Here is a 25,181-nt window from a genome sequence, read left to right as displayed (position 1 = left end):
AACTCTGATCCATAGTCCATTCTAGGACAGCGCCTTTATATCTTTATGTCACCTTCCTTTGTAATTAATAGGATCAATGCCCTATTGTGCAATTGTATAGTGCAATTGTACATTGCAATATTGCCACACCAATGGAGAGATCACCTCCCCATTCACAAGACCTCAGATAAAAGTTGTGCAAATTGTACATTCATTTCACAGGCTATAATAACATTATCCGTGTTCTAATTTAAAAAAAAGGAATACTTTTCTTTCACCATTTGCAAAATATTTATATAATAGCATTTTAGGATTTCATGTGCTTATCCATATTTTAACTTTCTAAGGCATGTCACTGTATTATGTAATTTCTCTTCCAGAACCAAGACTATAACTCCTAACTCCTAGAATGTGCTATCACCAATATGCTAAGGTGGTGCTATAAAGCTAAGAAAAGTAGTTTTATCTTAAAAAAAAAAAAAAAGTGCTTTTTGGTTGTTGATTTTAATAGCTACAAGGAATACTGTACCATTATATGAAATTGTATAATTCTTTTTTTTTTTTTTTGGTAAATATAAGATTTTGTAAAAGTGTCTCATGCAATTTATAATTCTATTTCAAGGTACTTTAAGAGACAGAAGAATTGGCAGTCTTTAGGTCATCTGCTATCTCCCTAAAAACCATTGCCACATGCTTGACATTTGACATTTGCTTAGAATTCACAAGCCCTCCCCACCCTGTCTCCTCCCCTTCCTTCAGATCTAGGCTTCCTCCACCTTCAAATCTCAGTTTTACTTTCACCTTATGTCTCCAGGTGTCCCTCCCTCTCCCAATCAATCAGTATATACTATTGTCTCCCCCCATCTTCTTCCCGGTCCAAGTCTTAATTTTCTCTTCTATTCCCTGACCAGCCTTTATTATTGACATTTTCTATCCCGGGAGATTTTCCCAGTGACCACTCCGATTCCACCCCCACCCTGATCAGGGAAGCCTTGCTAGGTTCTCAGGACTCAAAAGAAGGGGTGCTGAGAGCGCGGGTTGGTCTTTCACTTAATGTAGAACAAGCTTAGTCTTCAGTCTAGCTACTATCCCCGCTGAGAAAGTGGGCCACCTCAGCCCTCCCGAGACCGTGGGCAGGATGCAGAGGTCAAACGTCCAGGGAGAAAGAAGTGCGAAGGCCAAGGGCAGGAGGTTGGATGCAGAAAAAGTTTGCACCCTCGCTCAGACCTCGTTCTCGTGTGACCCCCAAACCTCCACTCCGGTCCCGCGCCCTGCTGCTGGCCCCCCTCACCTCCTGGCCCGGAGGACGCGCGGAAGCGGCGCTGGAGACCTCACTCCCAGCCTCTGCGGGCTCCATTCCTCCGCCCCCGCTCACCTCCAGACTGCAGCCGCCGCCACTGCTGGAGTCTGGCTCCTAGGGCGGGCTCCGGGCTCCTCCAACCTGGGGGCCGAGTCAGGCTCCCGGACGGGGACTCGCGCCAGGCCGGCCGGATCCCCGGCGGTGCGGGAGGGGTGGGGAATCCCGGGGGATCCCGGGAGGGGAGGGCGTCCCGGGCCCGGGGCCGGGGGTGGGTCCGGCACCGGAGCTTTCAGTTTGTTCCGCTGTTTGAAATTGGCGCCGGCGGAGCGTTGCGGTCACGTGACGGAGCGTCGCCAATGGGCGGCGGCTCTTGTCTCCGCGTTCCGGGCTGGAACGCGTCCGCGGCCTGAGAGGAGCCGCGGCGGGAGAGGAGCGGCGGCCCGGAGCGGCCCGGCGGGTGAGGCGGGCCCCGGGCGGCTCGAGGGGAGAGGGCGGCCGGGCTCGGCCCGAGGGGTGACCCACGGTGGCAAGCCGGGCAGGAGCAAGGGCGGGCTTCCCGTGTGGGGCTGGGACGCGGAGGGACAGCGGGGGGCGACAGAGGGGCAGGGGCGATGGCCCTGGTGCGGCTCCTCAGCCCACCTTCTGCCCCGCTTTCCCACCCTCTCCCCTAATCGCCCCAGGCGACGCCCCTCTCCCCTCCCCTTCCCTCTCTTCTCCCCTGTGTCCCCTCCCCTGTGTCCCTTCTCTTCCCCTCCCCTCAAAATTTGCCTACCCTTTTCAAAGGTCTGTTTTAACCGACTTCCTTATTGAGGGAAATTGTCCATTTTCGTCCAATTAACAATCGTGTGGTTCCCGCGACTAGACTGAGAGTTCTTTGAGGGCAGCTTGTAATTTTGTTCACATTTCTTCCATTTTAGGAAAAAAATACACTTCTGTTTGGTGGATGAAAAGGTTTTTGTTATGGGAGGTAGTGATGGTAGCACAAAATCGTAAAAGTAATTAATGCCACTGAATTGTACACTTAAAATTGGTTAAGATGGCGGATTTTGTTTTATGAATCTGTTATCACAACTAAAAACATGCTCAATGGGAAAAAAACACACACACCATAAACTCTACAGCTTCTACTACTATGTCTCTTGCCCCCATCCCACCCCAAGCCAAGCTTCTTGATATGATAAAGTGTTTTATTTCTTCACTTAATGAACAAATAGCTGTTGAGCATCTACTGTGTGTCAGGCACTGTGATAGGCCCTTGGGGTACAATGGCAAACATAGTCCTTTCCTTCCCCTGAATTTATAGACCAAAGGGGGTGTGTATGAGGGTAGGGGCACAGGCATTATCTAATAATCAAATAAATGTAGAGATTTACCCATGAAATGATACATAGCAGTAAATGATTCTTGGAGTATCTATAATAAGGAGACTTTGACTTAGGTAGGTCAGGAAAGGTTTTTCTAAATCAAGCTTGACCTGAGATCTGATGCCTTTAGGCAAAGAAAGGAGGGAAGCCCTCTAAGCTGAGGGAATACTGTGTACAAAGGCTGTGTGGCTGGAGGAAGCATGATGAGTACAAAGGATGAAAAATATCTGAGGAGTTAGAGCTAAGAGACCTGAATGGAGTGTGGTGTGAAGGCTGGAGCCAAGAGGAAGTAGGTCCTTAACCATTCTGGAGGAGTTTTGTCTTTATCCAAGAACTAAAGGAAGCCAATCAAAAGTTTAAGCAGAGTGAGTCATGGTCAGATTTGCATTTTTAAAAGATGCCTCTGAAGGGAGGCCAGAGTGGATTAGGGTACACTATCTAGGCTAGTACAGTTCTCCAGGCTGGAATTGTTAGAGCTTGAAGAAGGGTGGTGGGCGGGTGGGTGGGGGTAGAGGGAGAGGCAGTATTGAAGATATGTTTAAGAGGTAAAATTGACAGGGCTTGGTGTTGGGTTGGCCGGGGGATGGGAGAGGAAAGTGTTAAGGTTTCTGGCTGTATAACTGGATGAATGAGGATGGTAGGACCCTGAAAAATAATTAAGTTTTTTTTTTGGGGGGGGGGCAGCATGAAGGAGAGGATAATGAGTTCAGTTTTAAACATGAGTTCAAGGTGTCTTTGAGACAAATGGGCAGTGGGAAATATGGGTCCTGAGCTTAGAAATTCTAAAATGAATATATGAAATGAATATATAAATATTTAAGTCATCTAATTCTAGGTGGTCATCGAAAAATGGCTAAATGAGGTTGCCTAAGAAAGGAGTATAGAGTGAGAAAGGCCTTAGATAGCAGAAAGCAAAAGGGACTGACAGCACCTCAAATGACCACTGAAAGAGAGGATGAATGCAGAGGTATGTAGGTTTGTGTGTTTGATTTCTGGAAAATGAAGGTCTTCCCTTTGATGGCTTCTGTATTCTTTGTGAAGTAGGAAATAAGGTCATCTGTTGAGAGAGAAGGGGAAGTCAGAAGGGTTCAGAAAGTGGAAAAGTTTTAAGATGATCTTTGCAGAGAATTTGTTGATCAGAGAAACACAGGAGGATTGCTGAGCAACCGGTGAGCCTGTTTCAGGCTGGTGACTTTCAGCAAGTCATCAGTTTCAGCACTTCTCGGGCGGCCATTGCTACTACTGTCATTGCCACTGGACTCTGGCAGTAGCCCTCCAGCTAGGCTCTGCTTCCTTTCTGCACCCCCTCTCACCAACCCGGCTTTTCTCACAAAGCTCTGAGAGTTATCTGTTAAAACTGTAAATCATATTGTCACTTTCCTGTCCAAAAGCGTTCAGTGGCTTCCTACCAAAGAATAAATTCCACAGTCTGTAATCTTGCCTACAGAGTCTTGTGTCAAGGGAACGTGTTCCTGCCTTTCTACTACCTCATCTCTGACCACACTGGCTTTACTGTTTCTTTCCTTGAGGTCTTTGCATTTAACTGCTCTCTCAGTCTGGAATATCCTTTACTCACATCTCTCCATTGGTTGCTTGCTCTTCCTTCGGGTCTTTGCTCAAATGTCACCTTTCAGGTAGGCCTTCCCTGACAACTCTGTCTAAAATAGCACTCAGAAGGCTCAAACCCTGGTTCTATTTGATTTTTCTCCATCTCTGTTATCACCTCCTTACTAGGATGTAGGACCATGAGGACAGGGATTTTGTTTTGTTCTCTGGTTTGTATTTCCAGCCCCTGGAACAGTGTCTGGCACATAGTAGGTGGAATCTCCACAGGTTCCCATCACTAAATATTTGTTGAATGAATGAATAAACAAATGGATGTGTTTATTACCTGTGTTCTCCCTAAACTGTTAGTTCCTTGAGGGTAGGGGCTTTGTCCTTTTTTCTTTTCACCTTTTTTCCTTTCATACTGCTGCCAGGATGGTCTGTCTTAAAAGACTAAAACAAACAAAACAGTTATGACGTTTATATGACGACTAAAAATGTAAATGCTGTCAGGCTGACTGGATATTTGATAATATTAAGGAATTAATATATATATTTATATATTTAGTTGTGTTAATGGAAACAATGATGACTCAGATCATATTTGCTTCAAAATAATACAGGGATGGGGAAGTGGAGAGGGTCACAGATGGGTCAGGATTGGTAGTGGGTTGATGGTTGGTTGTTGGAGCTGGGTGATGGCTACATGTGGGCTCACTGTATTATTCAGTCTACTTTTGTATATGTTCAAAATTATTGGGGTAAAAAGTAAAAAGAAAAACAAAAAACAAAAACCCAAATATGATCATATCCTTCTGCTTAAAAATCTTCAATGACTTTTCAGGCTAAAGTTCAAACTCATATGACAAACTTGATTTTTCTTATCTGACCCTGACTCCATTCTTGCCATTCATCTTTTCATCCCCTGTATCCAGCTATACTGGTTTTGTCCTTCCTTGAATTCACAACACTCCTTGGTGTCTCTGGGCCTTTGTATATGCCGTTCTTGCCGGGAGTGCCCTCCCTGCTTCTTTGCTTCTCCTAGCCCTTCCATGCTTAGGTCAGGTATCACCCTCTCCAAGAAGCCTCCCCTGAAGAAAGGGGGCACATTTTTCTCATATTGTATGGTAGTTGTCTGTTTCTCTTCATGGGATCTCTACATGTGCTTGGTACTCAATAAATGCTTCTTGAATAAATGGTTAAATTCCCAGCACCCTGCATGGTGCTTAACATGTACTCAATAAATGTTTATTAAATAAATATACTCAATAAATGTTTATTGAATAAATTTTTGTTGAATGCATATGAATTATTGTGTTTTTGCTTGCTCATAGGTGTAGGAAGCTTGTTCCCCATGACCTTGAGGTGGGGGTGGTAGTTTTTTGGTAGAATAGGCTGCCTGGGTATCAGGGAGAGCTGGGGAATTATCTGAACTATTTTCTCCCAGCTTTTGTTTCTTCTCTGCAGGCATGGGTTGGAATTGGAGCCTATCGCCCCACCTGATTGCAACCAGCATCATGTGGTTGCCAACTGTTCTTCATTCATCAATTGATGCCGCCCAGAAAAAAACGCCACCAACGATCCCAGAAAGCCCCGCTGCTATTCCAGCAACAACCACTGGAGGGCCCCAAACACCGCTCTGGATCCCCACAGCGCCCCATCACCCGCACTAGACGGGTGCCCAGTAAGCCCATTGACCACAACACCATCACTTCCTGGGTAGGCTCATAGGATTCTTACTTTGACCTTTACTCCAGTAGGTGTCTCAGAATTCTGCCTCTTCTACCCGTTAAACTAGGACCTCCAAAGAATAAGATTCTTGGAGGGTGGGCAGAGACAAAAAAGCAGTGCGTTCTTTCTGTTTTCAGCCATCTCTTCTGTTATCTTTTTTCCTCATTTCAAATTGAGACATGGGTTGGTTAGAATTGTTGTCTTTCCCTGTACATTCCTCTAAAGGAGTTCATAAAACTTTCACCACCCCATAGCCAGAAAACTGACAAGACAAGTAAAAAATGAGATTGTTTCCTGAGTTCCATTTGAGAAGTGGAGTACTCAGCTAGGTATTCTCTTTACTTTTTAATAGATTGCACTTTGAAAAAAAAATCTACAGAAATTGTCATAATTTAACCATTTAAAAGCTCTGGAATAAGGGTATAGTAACTATATAGCAGGGAAGTAGTATAGCAAAAGGGCTAGACAAATGCATAAGCTCTGCTTAGTTAATGGTACTTAATAAATATAACTTGGTCAGGACTGCTTAGAAGAACCATAATACTTGCTTCAGGATTGTGGAGGAAACTTAAATGTTAGAATTCTGTAGATGAGACTAGGAGGGAATACTTATTGAGTACTTACTATGTGCCAGGCCCTATGCTGGTTGCTTTACATACATGATCTCACTTCCTCATTCATGCATTTAGCCATTTATTATTTATGGAGGGCCTTCCCTGGGCCAGGCACTCTGCTAGGTTCTGGGGACTAATGGTGAACAAGACTGCTGATCTCTGCTCTCATGAAGTATAAAGATACTTAAAGAAGTTCCAGCCCTATTGTGTGATGAAGTGAAAGAGATATTGACCCAATCTTACAAACAAGGAAACTTAAAGCCAGAGAGATTGAATATCTTGCCCATAGCTCGCATCCCTTTCTGTTATTAACCCATCAGACAGCTATTTTTCTTTCTGTTTCTTTTATTGTAGTGGGCCCCCATATAGGACTCTAGTCATTGGATGTCAATTCTTGATTATTGTTCTCCCAGGTTTGTGTTTGGTAATTGGCTCTCTTCATCTCTTTCTCTCTCTCTTTTTTTAAAAATCCTTAGGTATTGCCTCAGTTTGACGTGACAGCAGAAAGCTGGTACCCAGTCAACCAGAAACGTCATCACCGAGACCATGCAAGACCGATTCGAAAATCTGCCACTGCCAAGTTTCCCCACCTAACCTTTGAGACTCCACAGTCTTCTAGTTCAGTGACACTGGGGATCCCCTTAATCAAGGAATGCCCCAAACAACTGGAAAAGGACATTTCTGTAAGGCCCCTGGTTCCTATGCTCAGTCCCCAAAGCAGTGGGGAACTGTCAATGCATACACTTCAAAGCCCAGCTTATATTTTCATTCCACCTGATATCCAGACCGCAGAGTCATCTATGAAAGAAGAATCCATTCATTCAGATCAGAGGAAAAACACCCTTCCAAGCTGCTCGGTTTACACTAGTACTCCCAAGAGTGCAGGGCCTGGGCCTGCTCTGGTTAAAGACACTCCTGAAGAGAAGTATGGCATAAAGGTCACCTGGAGGAGACGGAAACACCTGTTTGCGTACCTCAAGGAGAGGGGGAAGCTGAACAAAAGCCAGTTCCTTGTGAAGAACTGACTTGATTTCTCAGACATCAGCCTCTCTCTTTATTAAGAAACTCAAGAAATTGCTGGTTTTCATAGAGTTGCTAAAGTCAGTTTTCTGGCTCACAGGAGAGTACATCAATAGAATAAAATGGAAATAACACCAAATAAAAAAGGTACTTTTAACTAGAGCCCTGGAGCTTAAAGGGAATTGAATTCCCTGATTTGCTTTTTAAAATACCTCATGTCATAAACAGTTGGGTTTAGTGCTATAAACAGTTCACTTCATATTTTTCTTGTATTAACTGTTTAAAATTTTTAAATTTCTTTTAACTTTAAAATCTATGTAAATAAATGGTTGCAGAAAGTTTTTAGGGAACTCTGCTTCTCACTGTCAGTAATGCAGCAGTAGTGCCCCATTCACAAAAGGTCTTTCTTATTTCCTTTAACCACTACTCATTCATTACTCCTTTATTCATCTTATTCAAACTATTTCATTCCACATTTTGAGTACTGACCCTGTGCCATGCTCAGTGGCAGCTTCCTTTATGATGAAATGGACAGAAAAAATCAAACTCATCATGACTTCTTAGTTGAGCTGCTGTTTCAGCAACCTGGCTCATCTGCTGAAAGGGCAAGATGAGGAAAGGGCAGTAAGCCCTGTTTTCATAAATACAGTGAAACCAGGGGAGATAAAGGGGACATAGACAAGTTACTTAGGCTTGTGTAGGTTTTGACTTTTTGTTCCCAAGCAAAGAAATCTGTAAATATTAAGTAGGGTAGGAAAATGATTTCTTGAACTGTTTGAAAATAAAGGGGAAAGTTTTCAGACAATACTTCTTATTGTAAGTAATGCAGAAAGGCTGCCCAGTCAAGAAAATGTCTCAATTGTCCTTTTTTCCCCCCGATTTTATTGATATATATTCACAAACCACACAAACCATCTAAAGTATACAATCACTGGCTCACAGTATCATCACATAGTTGTGCATACATCCCCGTGATCAGTTTTAGAACATTTTAACTACTCCAGAACAGAAATAAGAATAAAATAAAACCTAAGTCCTCCCACACCCCTTATTTCCCCCTATTGTTGACCCATAGTATTGATGTAGTAAATTTATTGCTGTTGATGAAAGAATATTAAAATATTGCTCTTAACTATAGCCCATAGTTTGCAATAGCTATGTTTTTTCCATATATCCCTCTTTTGCTATTATTTTTTTATATTTGTAGTAGTTCACGTAAGAACTTATTTACATATATGACTTTAAGCAACCACTTTCAAATCAGATTCACTTACAACATGCATCACTATTACTTATAATCCCAATAATGAGCTACCATCGCCTCTATCCATTCCCAAACATTTAAGTTCAACCTTGTTAACAATTCTGTACATTTTAGATAACTGCTCCCCCTTCTCTAGCTTCTGTCTATCTATAGGTACTCCATATTCTTCATTTTAAGACTGAGTTTACATGTTCTACTTAGTTCATATTAGTGAAATCATATAATATCCATCCTTTTGTGCGTGACTTATTTCACTCAGCATTATGTCCTCAAGGTTGATCCATGTTGTCATGTTTCAGGACCTCCTAACTTACTGCTGCATAATATTCCATCATTTGTTTATACTATTTTGTTTATCCACTCATATGTTGATGGACTCTTGGATTGTTTTCATCTTTTGGCAGTTGTGAATAATGCCACTATGAACATGGGTGTGCAAGTGTCTGTCTGTGTCCCTGCTTTCAGATCTGCTGGGTATATACCAAGTAGCGGAATTGCTGGTTCATAAGGCAACTCAATATTTAGTTTTCTGAGGACCTGCCAAATTCTCTTCCACAGTGGCTGTACCATTTTACATTCCCACCAGCAGTAAATAAGCATTCCTATTTCTCCACATCCCCTCCAACATTTATAGTTTTCTGGTTGTTTAATAGAGGTCATTCTGATAGGTGTGAGATGATATCTCATTGTGGTTTTGATTTGCATTTCCCTAATAGCTAACAAGGATGAACATTTTTCATGTACAGCCATTTGTATTTCTTCTTTGGAAAAATGTCTATTCATATCTTTTGCCCATTTTATAATTGAGCTGTTTGTCCTTTTATTGTTGAGTTGTAGGATTTCTCTATATATACTGGATATCAAACCCTTATCAGATATATAGTTACCAAATGTTCTCTCCCACTGAGTTGGCTGCCTCTTCACCTTTTTGACAAAGTCCTTTGAATCTCCTCCTTCAATCTTGAGGAGTTCCCATTTATTTTTTCTTTTGTTGCTTGTGCTTTCGGTGTAAGGTCTAAGAAGCTACCTCCAACCACTAGGTCTTGAAGATGTTTCCTATATTTTGTTCTAGGAGTTTTATAGTACTGGCTCTTACATTTAGGTCTTTAATCTACTTTGAGTTAATTTTTGTATAGGGTGTGAAGTTGGGATCCTTTTTCTTTCTTTGGATATGGTTAGCCAGTTCTCCCAGCCCCATTTATTGAAGAGACTATTCTCCCCCAGTTCAGTGGATTTGGGGGCCTTGTCAAAAATCAATTGATCATAGATCTGAGGGTCTATTTCTTATGATCAATACGGCTATCTTTGTGCCAATACCATGATGTTTTGACCCCTGTGGCTTTATAAAAAGCTTTAAAGTCAGTAAGTATTAAGTCCTCCCACATTGTTCTGCTTTTAAAGGATGTTTTTGGCTATTCAAGGCCCCTTTCCCTTCCAAATAAATTTAATAACTAACCTTTCCAAGCCTGCAAAATAGGTTGTTGTAATTTTTGATTGGAATTGCATTGACTGTCAATTCAATTTGGGTAGGATTGACATCTTAACGACATTTAGCCTTCCTATCATGAACACACCTATTTAGGTCTTTGATTTCTTTTAGCAATGTTTTATAGTTTTCTGTGTACAGATCCTTTACATCCTTGGTTATGTTGAGCAATTGTACTTTTACCCATACTAATATCTCATTCAACCCCATTCACTCAGCATTTATTAAGAACCTACTGTGTTGGGTCCAGCTTCAGCTTATTATTCTGCTTATTTTATAGATGGGAATTTGAAGCACAATGAACCATGTTCAGGGTCACACAGTGAGTGGAGTCTGACCCAGTGAGTTGAATGCTCTGCTCTGTTAGCTTGGGCCAAGTCCTATGCTTCTTAAGAAATCAACTTCTGGATTCAAAACCAATGTGGAAACAACTGACTTTGGAATGCAATAAACTTAAATCAGTGTGCAGTAACTATATTGGTGGTGAGAAAGCAACTGATGGTTGGGGACAAGATTTATTGGAAACAGGATTAGATAGTGGATCCCATTATGGGATATGGATATTTGAAGATCTTCTATAGACAGGAGAGAAAGGTGGATGGAAAAGTTTCGATTCTCTTGTGTTGTAGGACAGTGTATAGCAGATCTAGGAATGTTTTAAAAGCTTAGTTTGGCGTAGGAGAGGCTGAAGTAGGTTTTGAGCAGTTGAAGTGTGAGGCCAGGTAACTCTGGGAAAGATGCATTTAATTGGGGATGTTTGCTGAGGAGGGTACTTGTGTTTCGGAGGAAGGCCTCTGGTATCAAGGAAGGGGAGGTATCGCGAGGGGGCCTGCAGGAAGTCTTTAAGTTCTTACATTAAAGACTTCTGGCAACGCCATGGGTGGTCTTTGGGTACACAAGGCGGGGGCTGCGGGGACCTCACTCCGTGGGTGGCGGCTAGTGGGGGGTGGGCAGCTCCTCAGAGAGACTCGCATCCCGGTCGCGGGAAGCCCACGCCGCAGGGGCGAATACCTCCCTCCGCCCTCAACCACTTGCAGGCGCAGCGCTACAGGGGACCAAGCCCTTGCGCGTCATCCCTGCTCCGGCGCAGGCGCCTTTAACTCCCTAGTTCTTCCCACCCCTTAGAAACCCTTTCGCATCCCGGTGGCGGCAATAGCCAATGAGAGAGGAACGGCAAGAGCATGGACCAATAGGCGATGGTGACAGTGCGGGGTGTGGTTGCCAGGGGGCGGGGCCCGGCTGCCGTCCAGACTTGCCACCCTAGCATCGGCGTCTACGGGTCTGGAAGTGGTTGCCACTTACCGAGCGGCTGGGGATGGAGGCTTCGCGCTGTCGGCTCGGAACCAGCGGTGATAGGTAAGACAGGGATTGTGGCTGGTCTCTCGAGCGGGGCCGGGAGACGAAGTGAGGAGGTGGAAGTCCTGCCTGGGAAGTCTGAGGGGAGAGGGCGGTGGGCTCCGCTCCAGGAGGAGAGCTCCCTTTCCCTACTCCCGGGGACAGGACCCCGTTTTTAAAGGTGTGAGCGGAAGGGACGGGCGACTCGACAGCTTTGACCGTGAGCAGAGACTTTTTTTCCCTACTTGGGAAACTCTTGGACTTTTCGTTCCGAGCTCTGATTGCCCTCTCGGGCCTCAGTTTCCCTTTTTAAAAAATGGATTAGTCCTGCTCCTTAGGCGCTGCCCGGTGGTTTCATAACTGAGACTGGATGCAGCCTTTCCCGAGGATGTCGAAGCAGAAGGTTGTGGGTAATACTGAAAATTTTGCACGAATGCCAATACTTTTGGCAGACACTGGATTCTGGAACAGTGTCCGAGGGCTGAAAATGCAAAACTATTCTTTTTTTCTTCCATCTGCTTTCTAGTAATTATCTCTTCCTTAGGGTCGTCCATGTTATTTGCGAACGTACATACCCGTTTGTTGGTGCCCCTCATTCTTTTTCGTGACCCTTTTTCTGCCTCCGCAAGAGGGAGAGCCTGGAAAACAAAACGATCTGAAATCTCAGCCTGTCATTTCCTGTTAGCCAGGTTAATGAAAAGTTAATGGGGAGTGGTGTGGAATCATTGGCTTAAAACTTTGGCATTGTCTTAGGATTTTAATCATACACACGTCACCCCCCCTTTTTTTTTTTTCTTTCCTTATTCCATTACTACTGCAAATAAAGATTTGGCGTATAAGGATTCAGTGTGATATTTTGACTAGAATATATTTAAACAATTCTAAACCATTTTTAAAAAATTGTCTTTAAGGAGGTGTTGGAGTAGAGAGCACTTTCCTCCATCAAGTTCTGTTTATGTGATAGTGGCACTCTGAAATTTGTTCACTGCACGTTTTTTTTTCGAGTGGAGGGAAAATCCACATTTACAAGTAGAAACATGGAAGTGCTAGGAGAAGGTATATTCAGCTTCTCTGGTTGAATTCAGATGGTGCTTGTTTATTTGTGGTCACTCAGTAAATCTGAATTGAACGAGTTTTAAAGCTGTAAATTTCATAAGTTTGATATGACTCATGGTTTTTGGGAAAAAAAGTAACTTTGGCATTGGCATCGGGAGGTAATAATTTATGGCAACTGAAGTTTAAAGAGATAAACATCTCTTTTCCTTTTTTCTTGCCAAAGACACCAGCTCTTTAATTTTTAAAATGGACATCAAAGGGGAGGGTGTGAGTCACCAAATATTTCTCTTGCCTTAGGTAACGTTATTGCAGCTTCTCACGGTTTGACTCATTTTTTGCAAAGAAGGAGTGAAATTTATCCCTTGCTTTTTTGGTTTCACGTTGTGTCTTTAATGTTTTTGATGAAATACATTGATAATCTTTGGTATTAATACTTTCAATGGGAGGATAACATCTGCCTTTAAATTACCTGTGATTTTTTTTCTTCTTTGAATTGTGTGACTTTTACCATGAGGCAGATTTATTTTCAATAAAGTAGAAATATTATTAATAAAGTTCAAATATCTTTTTGTATCTGAAATATTTAGTAAAAATTGGAGATGGGATTTGAAGCAGCACTCTTAGGACCTTTGTTGAGGCTGGACATTTTATATTTATTTTAGATTCCCTGGAGAAGATAGGGATTGGCTATGGCTGGAACTTTTTTTTTAGGGAGAGTTAAATTATTTTATCAAATCTTGCACTTCGTGTGTGTTAGTGCAGGTTGTTAAACTGTTACTAGTGCTGGAACTTGAGCTCTATCTGGCCTTTTGTTCGTGATAGCGAATTGAATGTACGGCAAGAGAGACTTCCCAGTGTGACCTTGTGATCCAGAGTTGTCTCAGAAAGTCCTGCTCTGTGGTTTAAACAATATGCCAGGATTTCTCTTTATAAATATGAACAGCAGTAGTGGCCTGAAGTTGTATCCTGGCCAGTCTTACTATCTTTTCCCATGTCCTGTTTTATTTTTAAATGTCTCACTAGATCACTGAATTGTTGACAAACAGATTACCCAGTGTTTAAAAATACTCAGATAAACTAATACAGGACTACAGTATGGTTGCCAAATATCAACAGCTACAGTAAAGGGCTGATAACATCTCGCCTGCATGTGTTTCTCCAAAAGGGAATGAAGGCTACCTACAGAGCTAGAAAGGAAAGAGTAATCCCCATAATAAATTTCCTTTCTTCCAAGGTCCTTCCATTTCAGGCTGCACAAACAGACTCTGACTTTTTTTTTGAGGCTTTTTAGCTTTAATTTCTGACTTCCCATGTATTATTTCCTTTGGGAACTCCTGTTTTCCCTGCGTCTGTGCCCACTGAAAGAAATGACCAAGAGGAAAAGAATGCTGGAATTACTCAGAGGAGGAGTTGAAGCTGCTTCTCTGCATGTGAGGGTCTTAAGACTAGTCAGGGGCCTTGATAACTCCCTTAGTTACCCCCAACTACTACAGAGTGGTTCCTCAGTGGAATTGTCAAGGCTTCTTTCAAACTGGAATTTCCTGTGGTCTGCTTTTGCTTTATTTCCTCTGAGTCAACTCATTGGAATAAGCTCTGTGTATTACTGAATCTATTCTGCCTTGTCAGATATCCCAAAAATGAAAACTGCAAAATTTTCCTGGTCTCGTTAAAGCTTGATTGCATTTATGTCTGAGACAAGGCACATTACCCACGTGCTGATCCAAGTGCTTTCTTTATTAACTCACTTAATACTTGGTGGGAGTCTTGACAATGAGGATTGTCCTATCTGTCCTTTTGCCTGAAAACTTCTATGAAAACATTAGGGATTTACATTGTATCATATGAGTCACCAGGACCTCTGGAAGACCACACCCCTGAAAAGGATTATAGTAATGTTCTCATTATTTGTAAATTGTGTTAGTTTCAGTTTTACCATATAGCATTGTGTTGAGGGGAAGACTTTCACCAGGTCCCAGAGTCAATTCTAACCTTTACACTGTCTAGCAATGTAAGCCTGAGCAGTTCATTTTATTTCTTTGGGTTCAGTTTTCTTGTTTGGAAAATGAGGTCCTTCCAAAGATGTTCTGTGTGTTTCAAAAAAAAAAAAAAAAAAAAAAAGATTTTCTTTTCCCACTTTTAAATCTGATGATTTTGATCTTTAGGGTAGAATATGGTAACCTAAACTCTGATGTCTACTTTCTTCCTGGGCAAGATGTGTTTTAGAATATGAACTATAGTTACTGCAAATTTTACATTTTTTCTATGATATTTTCTATGATAACATATAGAAAACAAAACTGTAACAAGAAAACAAGGATTGTTTTTCTGATAGTCTTCTGGAAAAAGAAAGCGTTGCCATTTAGCTTTGCAGAAAGCCACTTCAGTTAATCTTTAGTTTGCCTTTGAGTCTAGGTTTTAGAATGAAGTGATTTAGAATGAGGATTGATTTGTTTTCCTTTTGAAACTTAGTGTAATTTTGTTGTAGTGATTTGATATGGAAGATAAACCAAAGGCAAAAATAGGAAAGGTAGTTTTGGCTGAGTAAAGTTCTTTTGCTGTGTTTTTGCAGGATTCAGAATTCTTCGTTGGCAGTTTTATTTTTTCAGTATTTTAAATATGTCGTCCAGCTGATTTCTAGACTCCATAGTTTCTGATGAGAAATCGGCATTTGGTCTTATTGAGACTCCCTTGTACATTATGTGTTGCTTCTCTCTTGCAGGTTTTGGAATTTGCTCTTTGTGCTTTTGCATTTGATGGTTTGATTATAATGTGCTTTTGTGTTTGGATCAGTTTGAGTTTATCTTGTTTGGAGTTAGTTGAGCATCCTGGATGTGTATCTTCTTTTGTTAAGTTTGGGAAGTTTTCAGCCATTAGTTCTTCAAATATTCTCTCTGCCCTCCTCTCTCTCTTTCTCTTTCTGGAACTCCCATAATGCATTTATTAGTATGCTTGCTCGTGTCCCACAGGTCTCTTAAGGGGCTGTTCACTTTTCTTCATTCTTTTTTCTTTCTCCTCCTCAGACTGCATTCTTCCAATTGTCTTATCTTCAGGTTCACTGATTCTTTCTTCTGCCAGCTTCAGTCTGCTATTGCACCCTCTAGGGATTTTTCTTTTTTATTTCAGTTACTGTGGTTACTGTGGTCTTCAGCTCCAGTGTTTCTGTTTGGTTCCTTTTTATGATTCCTCTCTCTTTACCAGAGTTCTCTTTTTGTTCATCTGTTGTTTTTCTGCTGTCCTTTATTCTTTGTCCTTTAGCTCTTTGAACATATTTAGGACCATTTTTAAAAGTCTTTGTCTGGTGTGTCCAAAATCTGGTCTTCCTCATTGATAGTTTCTAATACTGTATCTTGCTCTCTTGCATCGTTTCCTGTTTCCTTCTATTCCTGGTAATCTTTGTTGCTGACTGGACATTTTAAGATTTTAATATGTTATCTCTAGAATTTAGTCACTGAGGTGTCTGTTCGTTAGACTTCTACCTACCTATTGTTATGACAGACATTTCCTTGAATGCCAGGAGCAAACAAACAAACAAAAATTTTTCCCAGACTTTGCACATTGGCCTGGGTGAGTGTTCTCCTTCAAAGCCTAGCCTGACTAACAATGCATCCAAAGAACAGCCTGAAGTGAAAGCGTAGGGTCCTCCCTAGTCTTTTCTGTGCATACATCTTGTCCAAGGCTTGCATGCATGGCTCTGAGAATTCCTCCGTCCACTCAGATTCAAATGTCGTCTTCCCCAAAGAAATAGTCTTTCTTCCAGATCCCAGGTACCATGCTGCATGTCCCAAAGTTGGCACTCCTTTGCCCCAGGCAGCTGTGGCTTGAGCACTCTCACACAGTACTTCAGCCACCCTGCAAGCTGCCTCTATGCACAGGGCAAGCTCTGGGATGGTGCCTTGTGAAGGGTGTCCTGATTCTGACCTTCAGGCTGCCACCAGACAGCTTGGCCACAGACACATGTACCCCAATATGTGCACAAGGTTTACTCTGCTCCTTCAGAACAAGGACCAGGGACCTGCACTGAGGATATGAGCTGGCACCACACCAAGGTGAGAGAAGGGCCAGCAAGGGCATCACAAGGTTTGTCTACCATTTTTAAGTTGCCTTTTTCTTGATTTGGTGCTCACCCAGTTACTACAACTCTTATTTTCCAGATCTCAGGAAAATGGTGCTGCCTGTTTCTTTTCTTTCTTTCTTTTTTTTTTTAGAGAAGTTTTAGGTTTCCACAAAAATCATGCATAAAATAAGGAGTTGGTTCTGCCTGTTTTTGCTTGTTCTTTGAGGCTTCTGTGGGGAGGTAAAACCCTGCAGTGTCTTCCTCTGCCATCTTGGTGATGTCCTCCAACTTGGGAGCAGTGTTTTAAAAAGGGAAGATCTGTCAAGAAAAAATGATCAATAATAATGGCATAAATATGTGTATTCTCTGCATCCTTTATCATGCGTTCACATATTTGATCTCTTTTGAGCTTTGTAGCTTTGTGAAGAAAGCAGGGCAGGTGTCATTATCTTCGTTTTATAGGTAGGGAAATTAAGGCTCAGAAAGGTGGTAATATACTTAAGGTCACATGACAAGTAAATGACATCACCAAGTCCTTTACTTTAGTCTCTTCTCTTCTTTTTCTCACATATTCTCAGACTATCTAGTCCAGATAACCTGGATGCCATTTGTGCAAATAAATGACAACCATACTGATTACTTTCTAATTATTTTTAGGTTGAGTAATTGAATAAGTCAGACATTTTAGCCAAGTACAAATGCTTATTAGTGTCATCCAGTGGGCAGGGAAAGAAAATATTTATTTGGTATTATTAGGTGGAAGAATGTACTTCCAACTTTATACCAGAAAGAGAAGGAAAATAGATAACATTCCTGAAAAGAGAAAATGTAATCCCTGAGGAAGAGAGAATCAGGCAAAGGGGAAATGAACTTAGGTTCTGAGTAATGCTTCTTTTTGAATATATAAGCAATAAATGGATTCTTATCTTCTGGATCAAACCATACATTTTCAATAACCTTTTTATTTGGTTCACTCGAAAGTATGCTTTTTGATTTTGCTATGTGGGATATGGAAAATGAAGAGGGATTCACTTTAAAATAAATTTCTTGCTGCATTCTTTGGGGCCAGACGAATGCTCAGATCAGTTGTCAAAGTTTTCTTCTAATTGCCTCCCTCTCCCCAAGCAGTTTTCCCTACTTTCTGTTTGTCTCTCTACTAAATGAGCCTTTTAGGAAGTGGGTTTCCATTCCCCAGCTTCAATTAAGTTAGTTCCAGATTGAGGCAGTCTTTCAAGCAGACGACAGGGGAGGCTAGAATATTATCATTTCCCCTCAGGTAATAAAAGATAGATTTCAAAGAGTCTGTTCCTGCAGCTCTTATCTGATCTTTATGTGCCTTTTCCCAAAAACAACATTTTGGTCTAGCCAGATGTCTTCTTGATGTCTCAATAGGTGCAAAAATGTGGCCTTAAAATATTGGCATTTAGGGTTTGGACAGGTTTGTCCCAGTTGTCTGAAATTGTTATCAGTTTGAACACAAAGAAATCTGATGACTTTTTCCCCCATATACACTGTAATCACCTCCAAAGGGCTTCTTCAGAATCCGTTCAAGTTCTGAGATCTAAAATTAGCACATTAGCTGGCATCTTGACCAAAAAGGTTCTTGACTGACTTAATGAAATATAATAATGAAATTTCAGACTCTCTTCTGACCATTTAAAATATGCTGAGGTAAATAGGAATTAGACTTGTAATTTCTAGCTCTTTTACTGATTAGCTGTGTGACCTGGGGCAAAAGCCTTCATCTCTGAATGTCAGATACCTCATCTGGAAAATGGGGCTATAATACTTACCTTAAAGGTTTATTGTAAGAATTAGATAGGATCATATGTAAAGAACTTAACGTAGTTTCCAGCACACAGTAAGTATTCAGTAAATGAGACTGTACTACAACTGTGATGCGACAACTTATTTTAACAGAATGCTTTAATATCAATGAAATTTTGAATGTTTAAGAATTATTTAATACAGGAGAATCCTAGAAATGGTTTCCAACAACAGAAAGATAAGTTCATAAGAGAAGTTTTTAAAAGGTGATAATTTGGTGAAAACATTGTCTTGTCAGTGAAGACAAGGTTAAGGTGGTGCATCTCTTTGTAGTTTTCAAGTCATCAGTAGAGCAAAAATCTTACATAGTAATAGCAGTAATTGCCATTTATTGGGTGCTTATTATGAGCTAAATCTCATTTAATCCTCACAGTAACCTCACAAATTGTCATTCTCCTCAATTTGCATGCAAGCAAACGTTAGCCTCCATGAGGTTAAGTTGTATTGGAAGCTGTGCTCTACCCAGCTTAAAAGGAAATGCAGCCCCTTGGTTTGAACACATACATGCTAAGTCAGGGGTTGGCAAACATTCTCTGTAAAAGGTCAGCTAGTAAATATTTTAGGTTTTGTGGCCCATGCAGTCTGTGTCCCAGTTACTCAACTTTGCTGTTGTAGTACAAAAGCAGCCATAGATAATCAATAAAGGAATGAGCGTGGCTGCTTCAGTAAAACTTGATTTATGGATACCGAAGTTTGAATTTCATGGGATTTTTATGTGTCATGAAATATTATTATTCTTTTGAATTTTTTAGCCTTTTAAAAATGTGAAAACCATCCCTAGCTGGAAGGAAATACAAAAATAGGCAGTGGGCCAAATTTGGCCAATGGTCTGTGGCTTGCTGACCCCTGTGCTAAGTCAGAAGATAAAAATGTTTTTTCCTGGTTGGTCATAGTTATTCATGTTATAAATTTTATTATAAAAGGGGAATGGGGGTTGTTTTTGTATTAAAATAGAACCAGTTACATTATGGAATAGAATGTACAATTTAAATTGATTTTCAAGATAAAACTTGGGGTTCTAAAGATACATTGTTTCTGCAGATGGTCTCTTTGGGCTATACCTTCCCCTTCTCTCTGCAATTTGATTTGGAGCATGAAATCACTCTCTTTGGCTGTTAGAGGCGCTTTGATGGAAATCTTGGTAAAGAACCCATATAACCTCAGTGCCAATAACATATTACCGGGTGGAAAATTATGATTTAAAGCCTGTTTGCAGAAGGGGAGTAATGATTGGTGATTGTTTCTATAAAATCACAGAAGTAAAACATAAACATGTGAGTTATGGGAAACTTTCTTATTCCCCTACCCTCTGTGATTTACAGTTACTCTCCCTGTATAATTATTAATACTATTTTTTAACTCAAAAAATGTCTGGTTTGGATACTATTTTTTTTACAATCTATTTTTGAGGTAACTGTTGTTAACTGTGTGTTATCCTGGAATTCTTCTATGCCTGTAGGTATCACTCACATCTGTTTTTTTCTTTCAAAACTATGTTTATATACTGAAAATATTATACATACATTAAATCTTACTTTTCAACAGCTTTATTGAGATACAATTTATATACCATAAAACTCATCCATTTTGGGTGCAATTTCCATAGTTTTTAGTGTGTTTAGAGAGTTGTGCAGCCATCATCAAAATCTAATTTTAGACCATTTCATCACCCTCAAAAAGAAAGCTTGTGGCCATGTTCAGTCACTTCCCATTCTCCCCATCTCCCATCCCAGCCCTAGGCAATGCTAGTCTACTTTCTGTCTCTATGGATTGCCTATTCTGGACATTTCATACAAATGGAATCGTGGTATTTTGTGGCTTCTTTGACTTAGGAAAATGTTTTTGAGGTTCATCAGTGTTGGAGCGTGCATCAGTAATTCATTCATTTTTATAGTTGAATAGTATTATATAGTATGACTATGCCATGTCTTGTTATCCATTCATTAATTGATGGAGTTTTGGATTTTTTCTACTTTGGAACTATTATGAATAATCCTGCTATGAACATTCTTGTACATGACTTTTTAGACATCTGTTTTCATTTCTGTAGGTTATATATCTACGAGTAGAATTGTTGGGTCATATGGTAACTCCATGTTTAACTTTTTGAAGAACTGCCAGACTGTTTTCCAAAGTGGCTGCACCATTTTATATTCCCACCAGCAGTGTAGAGGGTTCCAGTTTCTCTACCTCCTTACCAACACTTGTTATTATCTTTTTTATTCTAGACATCTTAGTGGGTATGAAGTGATATTCTTTTGGTTTTTATTTGCATTTCCCTAATGATGAATGATGTCACGCATCATTTGATGCCCTTATTGGTGATTCATAGCTCTTCTTTCTGGAAGTGTCTGTTTGTATACTTGCTCATTTTTAATTGGGTTATTTGTCTTTCTGTTATTGAATTGTAAGAATTCTCTATATATTCTGGATGTTAAACCCATATGTAAATATATGATTTACAAATATTTTATGTCAGCCTGTGGGTTGTCTTTTTATTTTCTGATGGTATCATTTGATAGTAAACGTTTTAAATTTTGTTGAAGTCTAATTTGTCAGTTTTTCTTTTATCCCTTTTGTTTCTGTTGTCGTAGCTAAGAAATCATTGCCTAACACTGTTTTCTCATAAGGGTTTTATAGTTTTCATTCTTACATTTAGGACTTTGATCTATTTTGAGTTAATCTTTATGTATCCTGGTGGGAATGTAAAATTCATCCTTTTGGATATCAGCTGCCCAGTTCTGGCACCGTTTGTTGAAAAGACTATTCTGAACCTACTTTTTAAATTAAAGTATCATGGGCATCTTTCCAAGTTAGTACATCTATATCGACCTTATTCTTTTTTAATAACCACAAAGTATTATTTTTCCAGTTTTGTTGTAACTTTATATCATTTCAGACTCCCCAAAAAGTCAGAAAGTATTGTTTTTTATAGATGTGTCTCATTAATTGTTCACCTATTGACAGAAATGTGTTCAGGTTTTCTGCTCTTTCTCTACTGAAAACAATGAAACAATGATGTCCTTGTAACATATATCTTTGTGTCTCTGGTCTAGTATTTTGTAAACTTTGTATATTTGGGGTATGCCGAGTTTTAAATTTTGTAGGCGTTGCTAAATTGCCCTCTGAGAAGGTTATATAAACTTATTCTTCAACAGATTTTTAATGCCAGTTTTGAAGTGGAGCATTTGTCATTTGTCTTTGTTGCTTAGTCCCTTGTATGTCCATAATAAGTACACAGTAGGTACTTAGCGATAATGGTGCGTGTGAATCAACAATAAAAAGGGTCCCAAACGAAAATATCTTCATGAACTTGAGGTGGGGAAATTTTTTCTTAATCAAGACACCAAAATCATTAACCATAAAGGAAATAAATAAATCAAGCTATATTAACATTAAGAACGTCTGTTCATCAAAAAACACAGTTAAGGGAGTAAAAAGGCAAGCCACAGAGTACAAGACAATATTTGTAATACATATAACTGGTAAAGGACTTGAGTCCACAATATGTAAAGAACGCCCACAGATAATAAGAAAAGGAAGACCACTCATATTGCCCCTAGTGTCAGTGGAATTGGAACGGTGTGGTCCAAGGCATTTTGGAGAACCTGCTAAGGGGAAATTGAGTAAAGATGCATTTAATCTGGGTTGGTGAGAGTTACTTCTGTGTACAGTTCAATTATGGCTAACTGTCCTGGTGTAGGAATGGCTTCCAGGAATGTTTCCATTGTACACTGCTCTGATTCTCTCAGCATCATGACACGAAGATAGAAAATTCTTCTAATCATTAAAAAAAAAAAAAAAAGCGTCCCAAACTGACACTAACACCTTGGTGAGATGAAGTGTTTAAAGTTAACTAATGCAAAATTCCACAACTAATAGCAAATTTACATATCACAGTAGGAAATTGTAGTCAAGATTATGTGACTAACACTCTCAGATTTTTGTGGATGAAACAAAGCTTATTTGGTGAAACCACAAGATCTTTACTAGTAATTATGATAGGGAATGGCCACAAAACTTTATCAAAAGTCCATAATAAAAGAAAATTAAATTGGCAGGTGCAAGAGTTCCGATTGATGAGACACAATTGAATGTATAAGGGGAAGATGTACCACTTTGGAGGTGCTAAGATCTGGCTCTCAAATGTGGTTTGATAAAGGACTTAACAGTACTGCAAGTTCAAATTTAGAATGTGTTCAAAAACCACTGCTGCCAGCTTTTCTGATGTAGAATAATGATCTCAGACTGACTAATCCTGGGCAACAAAAAAAAAGATCCGTTATGTGATATAACTGATACTACCGTTTAGTTTAAAACATAGTCCCAATTAAGCACATAACTTGGCAGAGGAAAGTGTATGAGGAAATCAAAGAACAGAAAAAAAGCTTCTATCATCTCAACAACTGGGTTGATTATACCTCCAAGAGATTTCCTTTTCTAGTAGTAGTCTATACAGTAATGTGTACACCCTATAGCAGCAGTAGGCACTAATATATTAAATCTGTAAAAGGTTCATTTGTGGTTTAAAACTAAAAAACAGTAAGTCTTTTTTTTTTTTTTTTTTAGATATTTTAGGCTTACATTAACCCCTGTTGAAATTATTTCTCATAATTAGGCAAGATGATCCAGTAATCCTGACTGGGAATTTGAAGGCTTTATGATAAACTTTCACATTCCTACTTTAATTTCATCATTTTCTTAATTGTTCCCACAGCCCTTTAGCTGTAGATTGAGGATGGTACTATCAAATTTTTATCTACTTTGCAAAGCCAAAGCAAGGAAAAAAAATATTTTAAGTTTTAATTAAAATAAAATAAAGTAAATGAATTCAATATAATTTAATTAAAATTAAAACATTTTTAAGTCATAAGAGGAATTTTTTTTCATATAATTGTTTTTATCCATTCACTTATCAAACACTTATTTCCTGTCTCCCATGTTCTAGACACCATATGCCATTAATAATGTAGAATAATGTTAGATCTTTTTGATGTTTGTGAGTAAGGGTCTTTTGTAATTTTACTTTTTTTTAAATTGTGGAATATAACATACATCCATAGAAGTGATAACTTTCCAAGTGCAATTTAATAATTAGTTAGCAAATTTCCAAGAATTTTGTGAGTTACATACCACAGTTTCAATTATTTCCTTATTGTGAAATTTAACATTTATGTAAAATGGTAATATCTTTCAAATTATGATTTAACAAGTAGTTATAGATGAAATTTCCAAAAATGTTATGAATTACAGTACCACAGTTTCAGTGTTTTCCTTATTGTGAAATATACATACAAAAAGGTGATAACTTTCAAATTATAATTTAACAAGTAGCTATAGAACAAATTTCAAAGGATGCTATGGGTTACAGTTCCATCATTTCACTTCTTTCCTGCTAGCTATTCTAATACCCTAACAACTAAGAAGAAGAAAATTATATAGAGATTGAGTATTCATAATCCTTCACTAAAGTCCATCTTGTCTTTTGCTACCCCTTCCTCCAGATTAATCACTTTCTCAATCTTCAGGGATGTCTACGCAGTGACCACCCTAACTTGTTCAAGTTGAAAAGAGTGTTGACATTATAGGAAAAGGGGACACATGTGGTTGATGTTCTTGAAGACGGTATATAGCCTTTGGGTTTTGGGACTTGGCTGGTATAGGAGTTCTTTGGAGAATTTAAGTTTCTGAAGAATAAACTTAGTGAGTGAAACTTTAATAGAGTCTCAGAGTCTCTGGGTATTTTTAGGGTTTTAGGGACTACTGTTGATTTGGGCTTCTCATACTGTGGCAATTTGGCACATCTAGGTGAAGCTTACATAAGAATAACCTCAAGGTCAGCCTTTTGACTCTATTTGAATTCTCTTAGCCACTGAAACCTTATTTTGTTGCCTTTCTTTCCCCTCTTTTGGTCAAAAAGGCATTCTCAACCCCTTGATGCCAGGGTCAGGCTCATTCCCGGAATCCATGTCCCACATCGTCAGGGAGACTCATTCATCTGCGGGGTCCTGTCCCACATCGTGGGGAGTGTCATGAATTTATTTGCAGTTAGGCTTAGAGAGAGAAAGTCCACATTTGAGCAACAAAAGAGGCTCTCTGGAGGTGACTCTTAGGCATAATTATAGGTGGCTTAGCCTCCCCTTTACAACCAGGAGTTTCACCAGAGCAAGCCTCAAGGTTGAGGTTGCTTTTCTTTTGAATGTTGTAAGTGTTTGTGTTCAGAGTCATCAAAGAAATTACTGCATATGTCACTTAAGAACCTAGCAAAGCATTGTTTTGGAAGTTGCTCTATTGTAGTGAAAACAAGAGAATTCCCAGAGAAGGGTAGGTCTATCCCCTGACACAGGCGGCTGCAGCATAAACACCCTATAAAGGACAGGGACAGGGATAAATTTAGCTTCATTACCCACAAGCCTGCACTTGGACCAGAGGACTACACCTACTCTCTTAGCATATCCCTGCTAAACGTGACAGCTGCCTTTCCAAAACCAAGAGCAGCTTTTCCCAACCAGTAATTCCTCTTGTTAAAGGTGGTATGCTTAGATTTCTAGTTTAAAAGTAATCAGCACAATTTACAGTCCTTTGTATTTAAAAATACAACTGTTT

The 25,181-nt window shown here is 39.8% G+C and overlaps 2 protein-coding genes across 6 annotated transcripts in view; both read left to right on the top strand.

Moving 5' to 3' along the window:
• The first annotated feature begins 1,653 nt into the window (after positions 1-1,653).
• RHNO1 (RAD9-HUS1-RAD1 interacting nuclear orphan 1) lies at positions 1,654-7,814 on the top strand. Of its 3 annotated transcripts, none has more exons than XM_037846238.1 (3): positions 1,654-1,736; positions 5,656-5,907; positions 7,010-7,814. In XM_037846238.1, the coding sequence occupies exons 2-3, from the start codon at positions 5,740-5,742 to the stop codon at positions 7,556-7,558; spliced, it is 717 nt and encodes a 238-aa protein (XP_037702166.1). In that variant the 5' UTR covers positions 1,654-1,736; positions 5,656-5,739; the 3' UTR covers positions 7,559-7,814. The 3 variants fall into 3 exon arrangements, with proteins under 3 accessions (XP_037702166.1, XP_037702167.1, XP_037702165.1); XM_037846239.1 differs by having other exon boundaries at positions 1,664-1,736; positions 5,636-5,907; XM_037846237.1 differs by lacking the exon at positions 1,654-1,736 and having other exon boundaries at positions 4,831-5,907.
• A 3,753-nt stretch (positions 7,815-11,567) lies between these two features.
• The window catches only part of TULP3 (TUB like protein 3), a 98,918-nt gene continuing 85,304 nt past the window's right edge, over positions 11,568-25,181 (top strand). For 2 of the 3 annotated variants that reach the window (XM_037847829.1, XM_037847827.1), the window contains exon 1: positions 11,568-11,659. In XM_037847829.1, coding sequence (XP_037703757.1) covers positions 11,619-11,659 — 41 coding nt within the window. In that variant the 5' untranslated portion in view covers positions 11,568-11,618. The remainder of the gene's footprint in view (positions 11,660-25,181) is intronic. The other variant, XM_037847828.1, reaches the window with a different exon arrangement.

The sequence above is a fragment of the Choloepus didactylus genome, chromosome 8, assembly GCF_015220235.1.
Source record: "Choloepus didactylus isolate mChoDid1 chromosome 8, mChoDid1.pri, whole genome shotgun sequence".
In the NCBI taxonomy this organism is placed as follows: Eukaryota; Metazoa; Chordata; class Mammalia; order Pilosa; family Megalonychidae; genus Choloepus; species Choloepus didactylus.
Note: the sequence above shows the minus strand (reverse complement) of the source record. Positions and strands in the feature narration are given on the sequence as shown.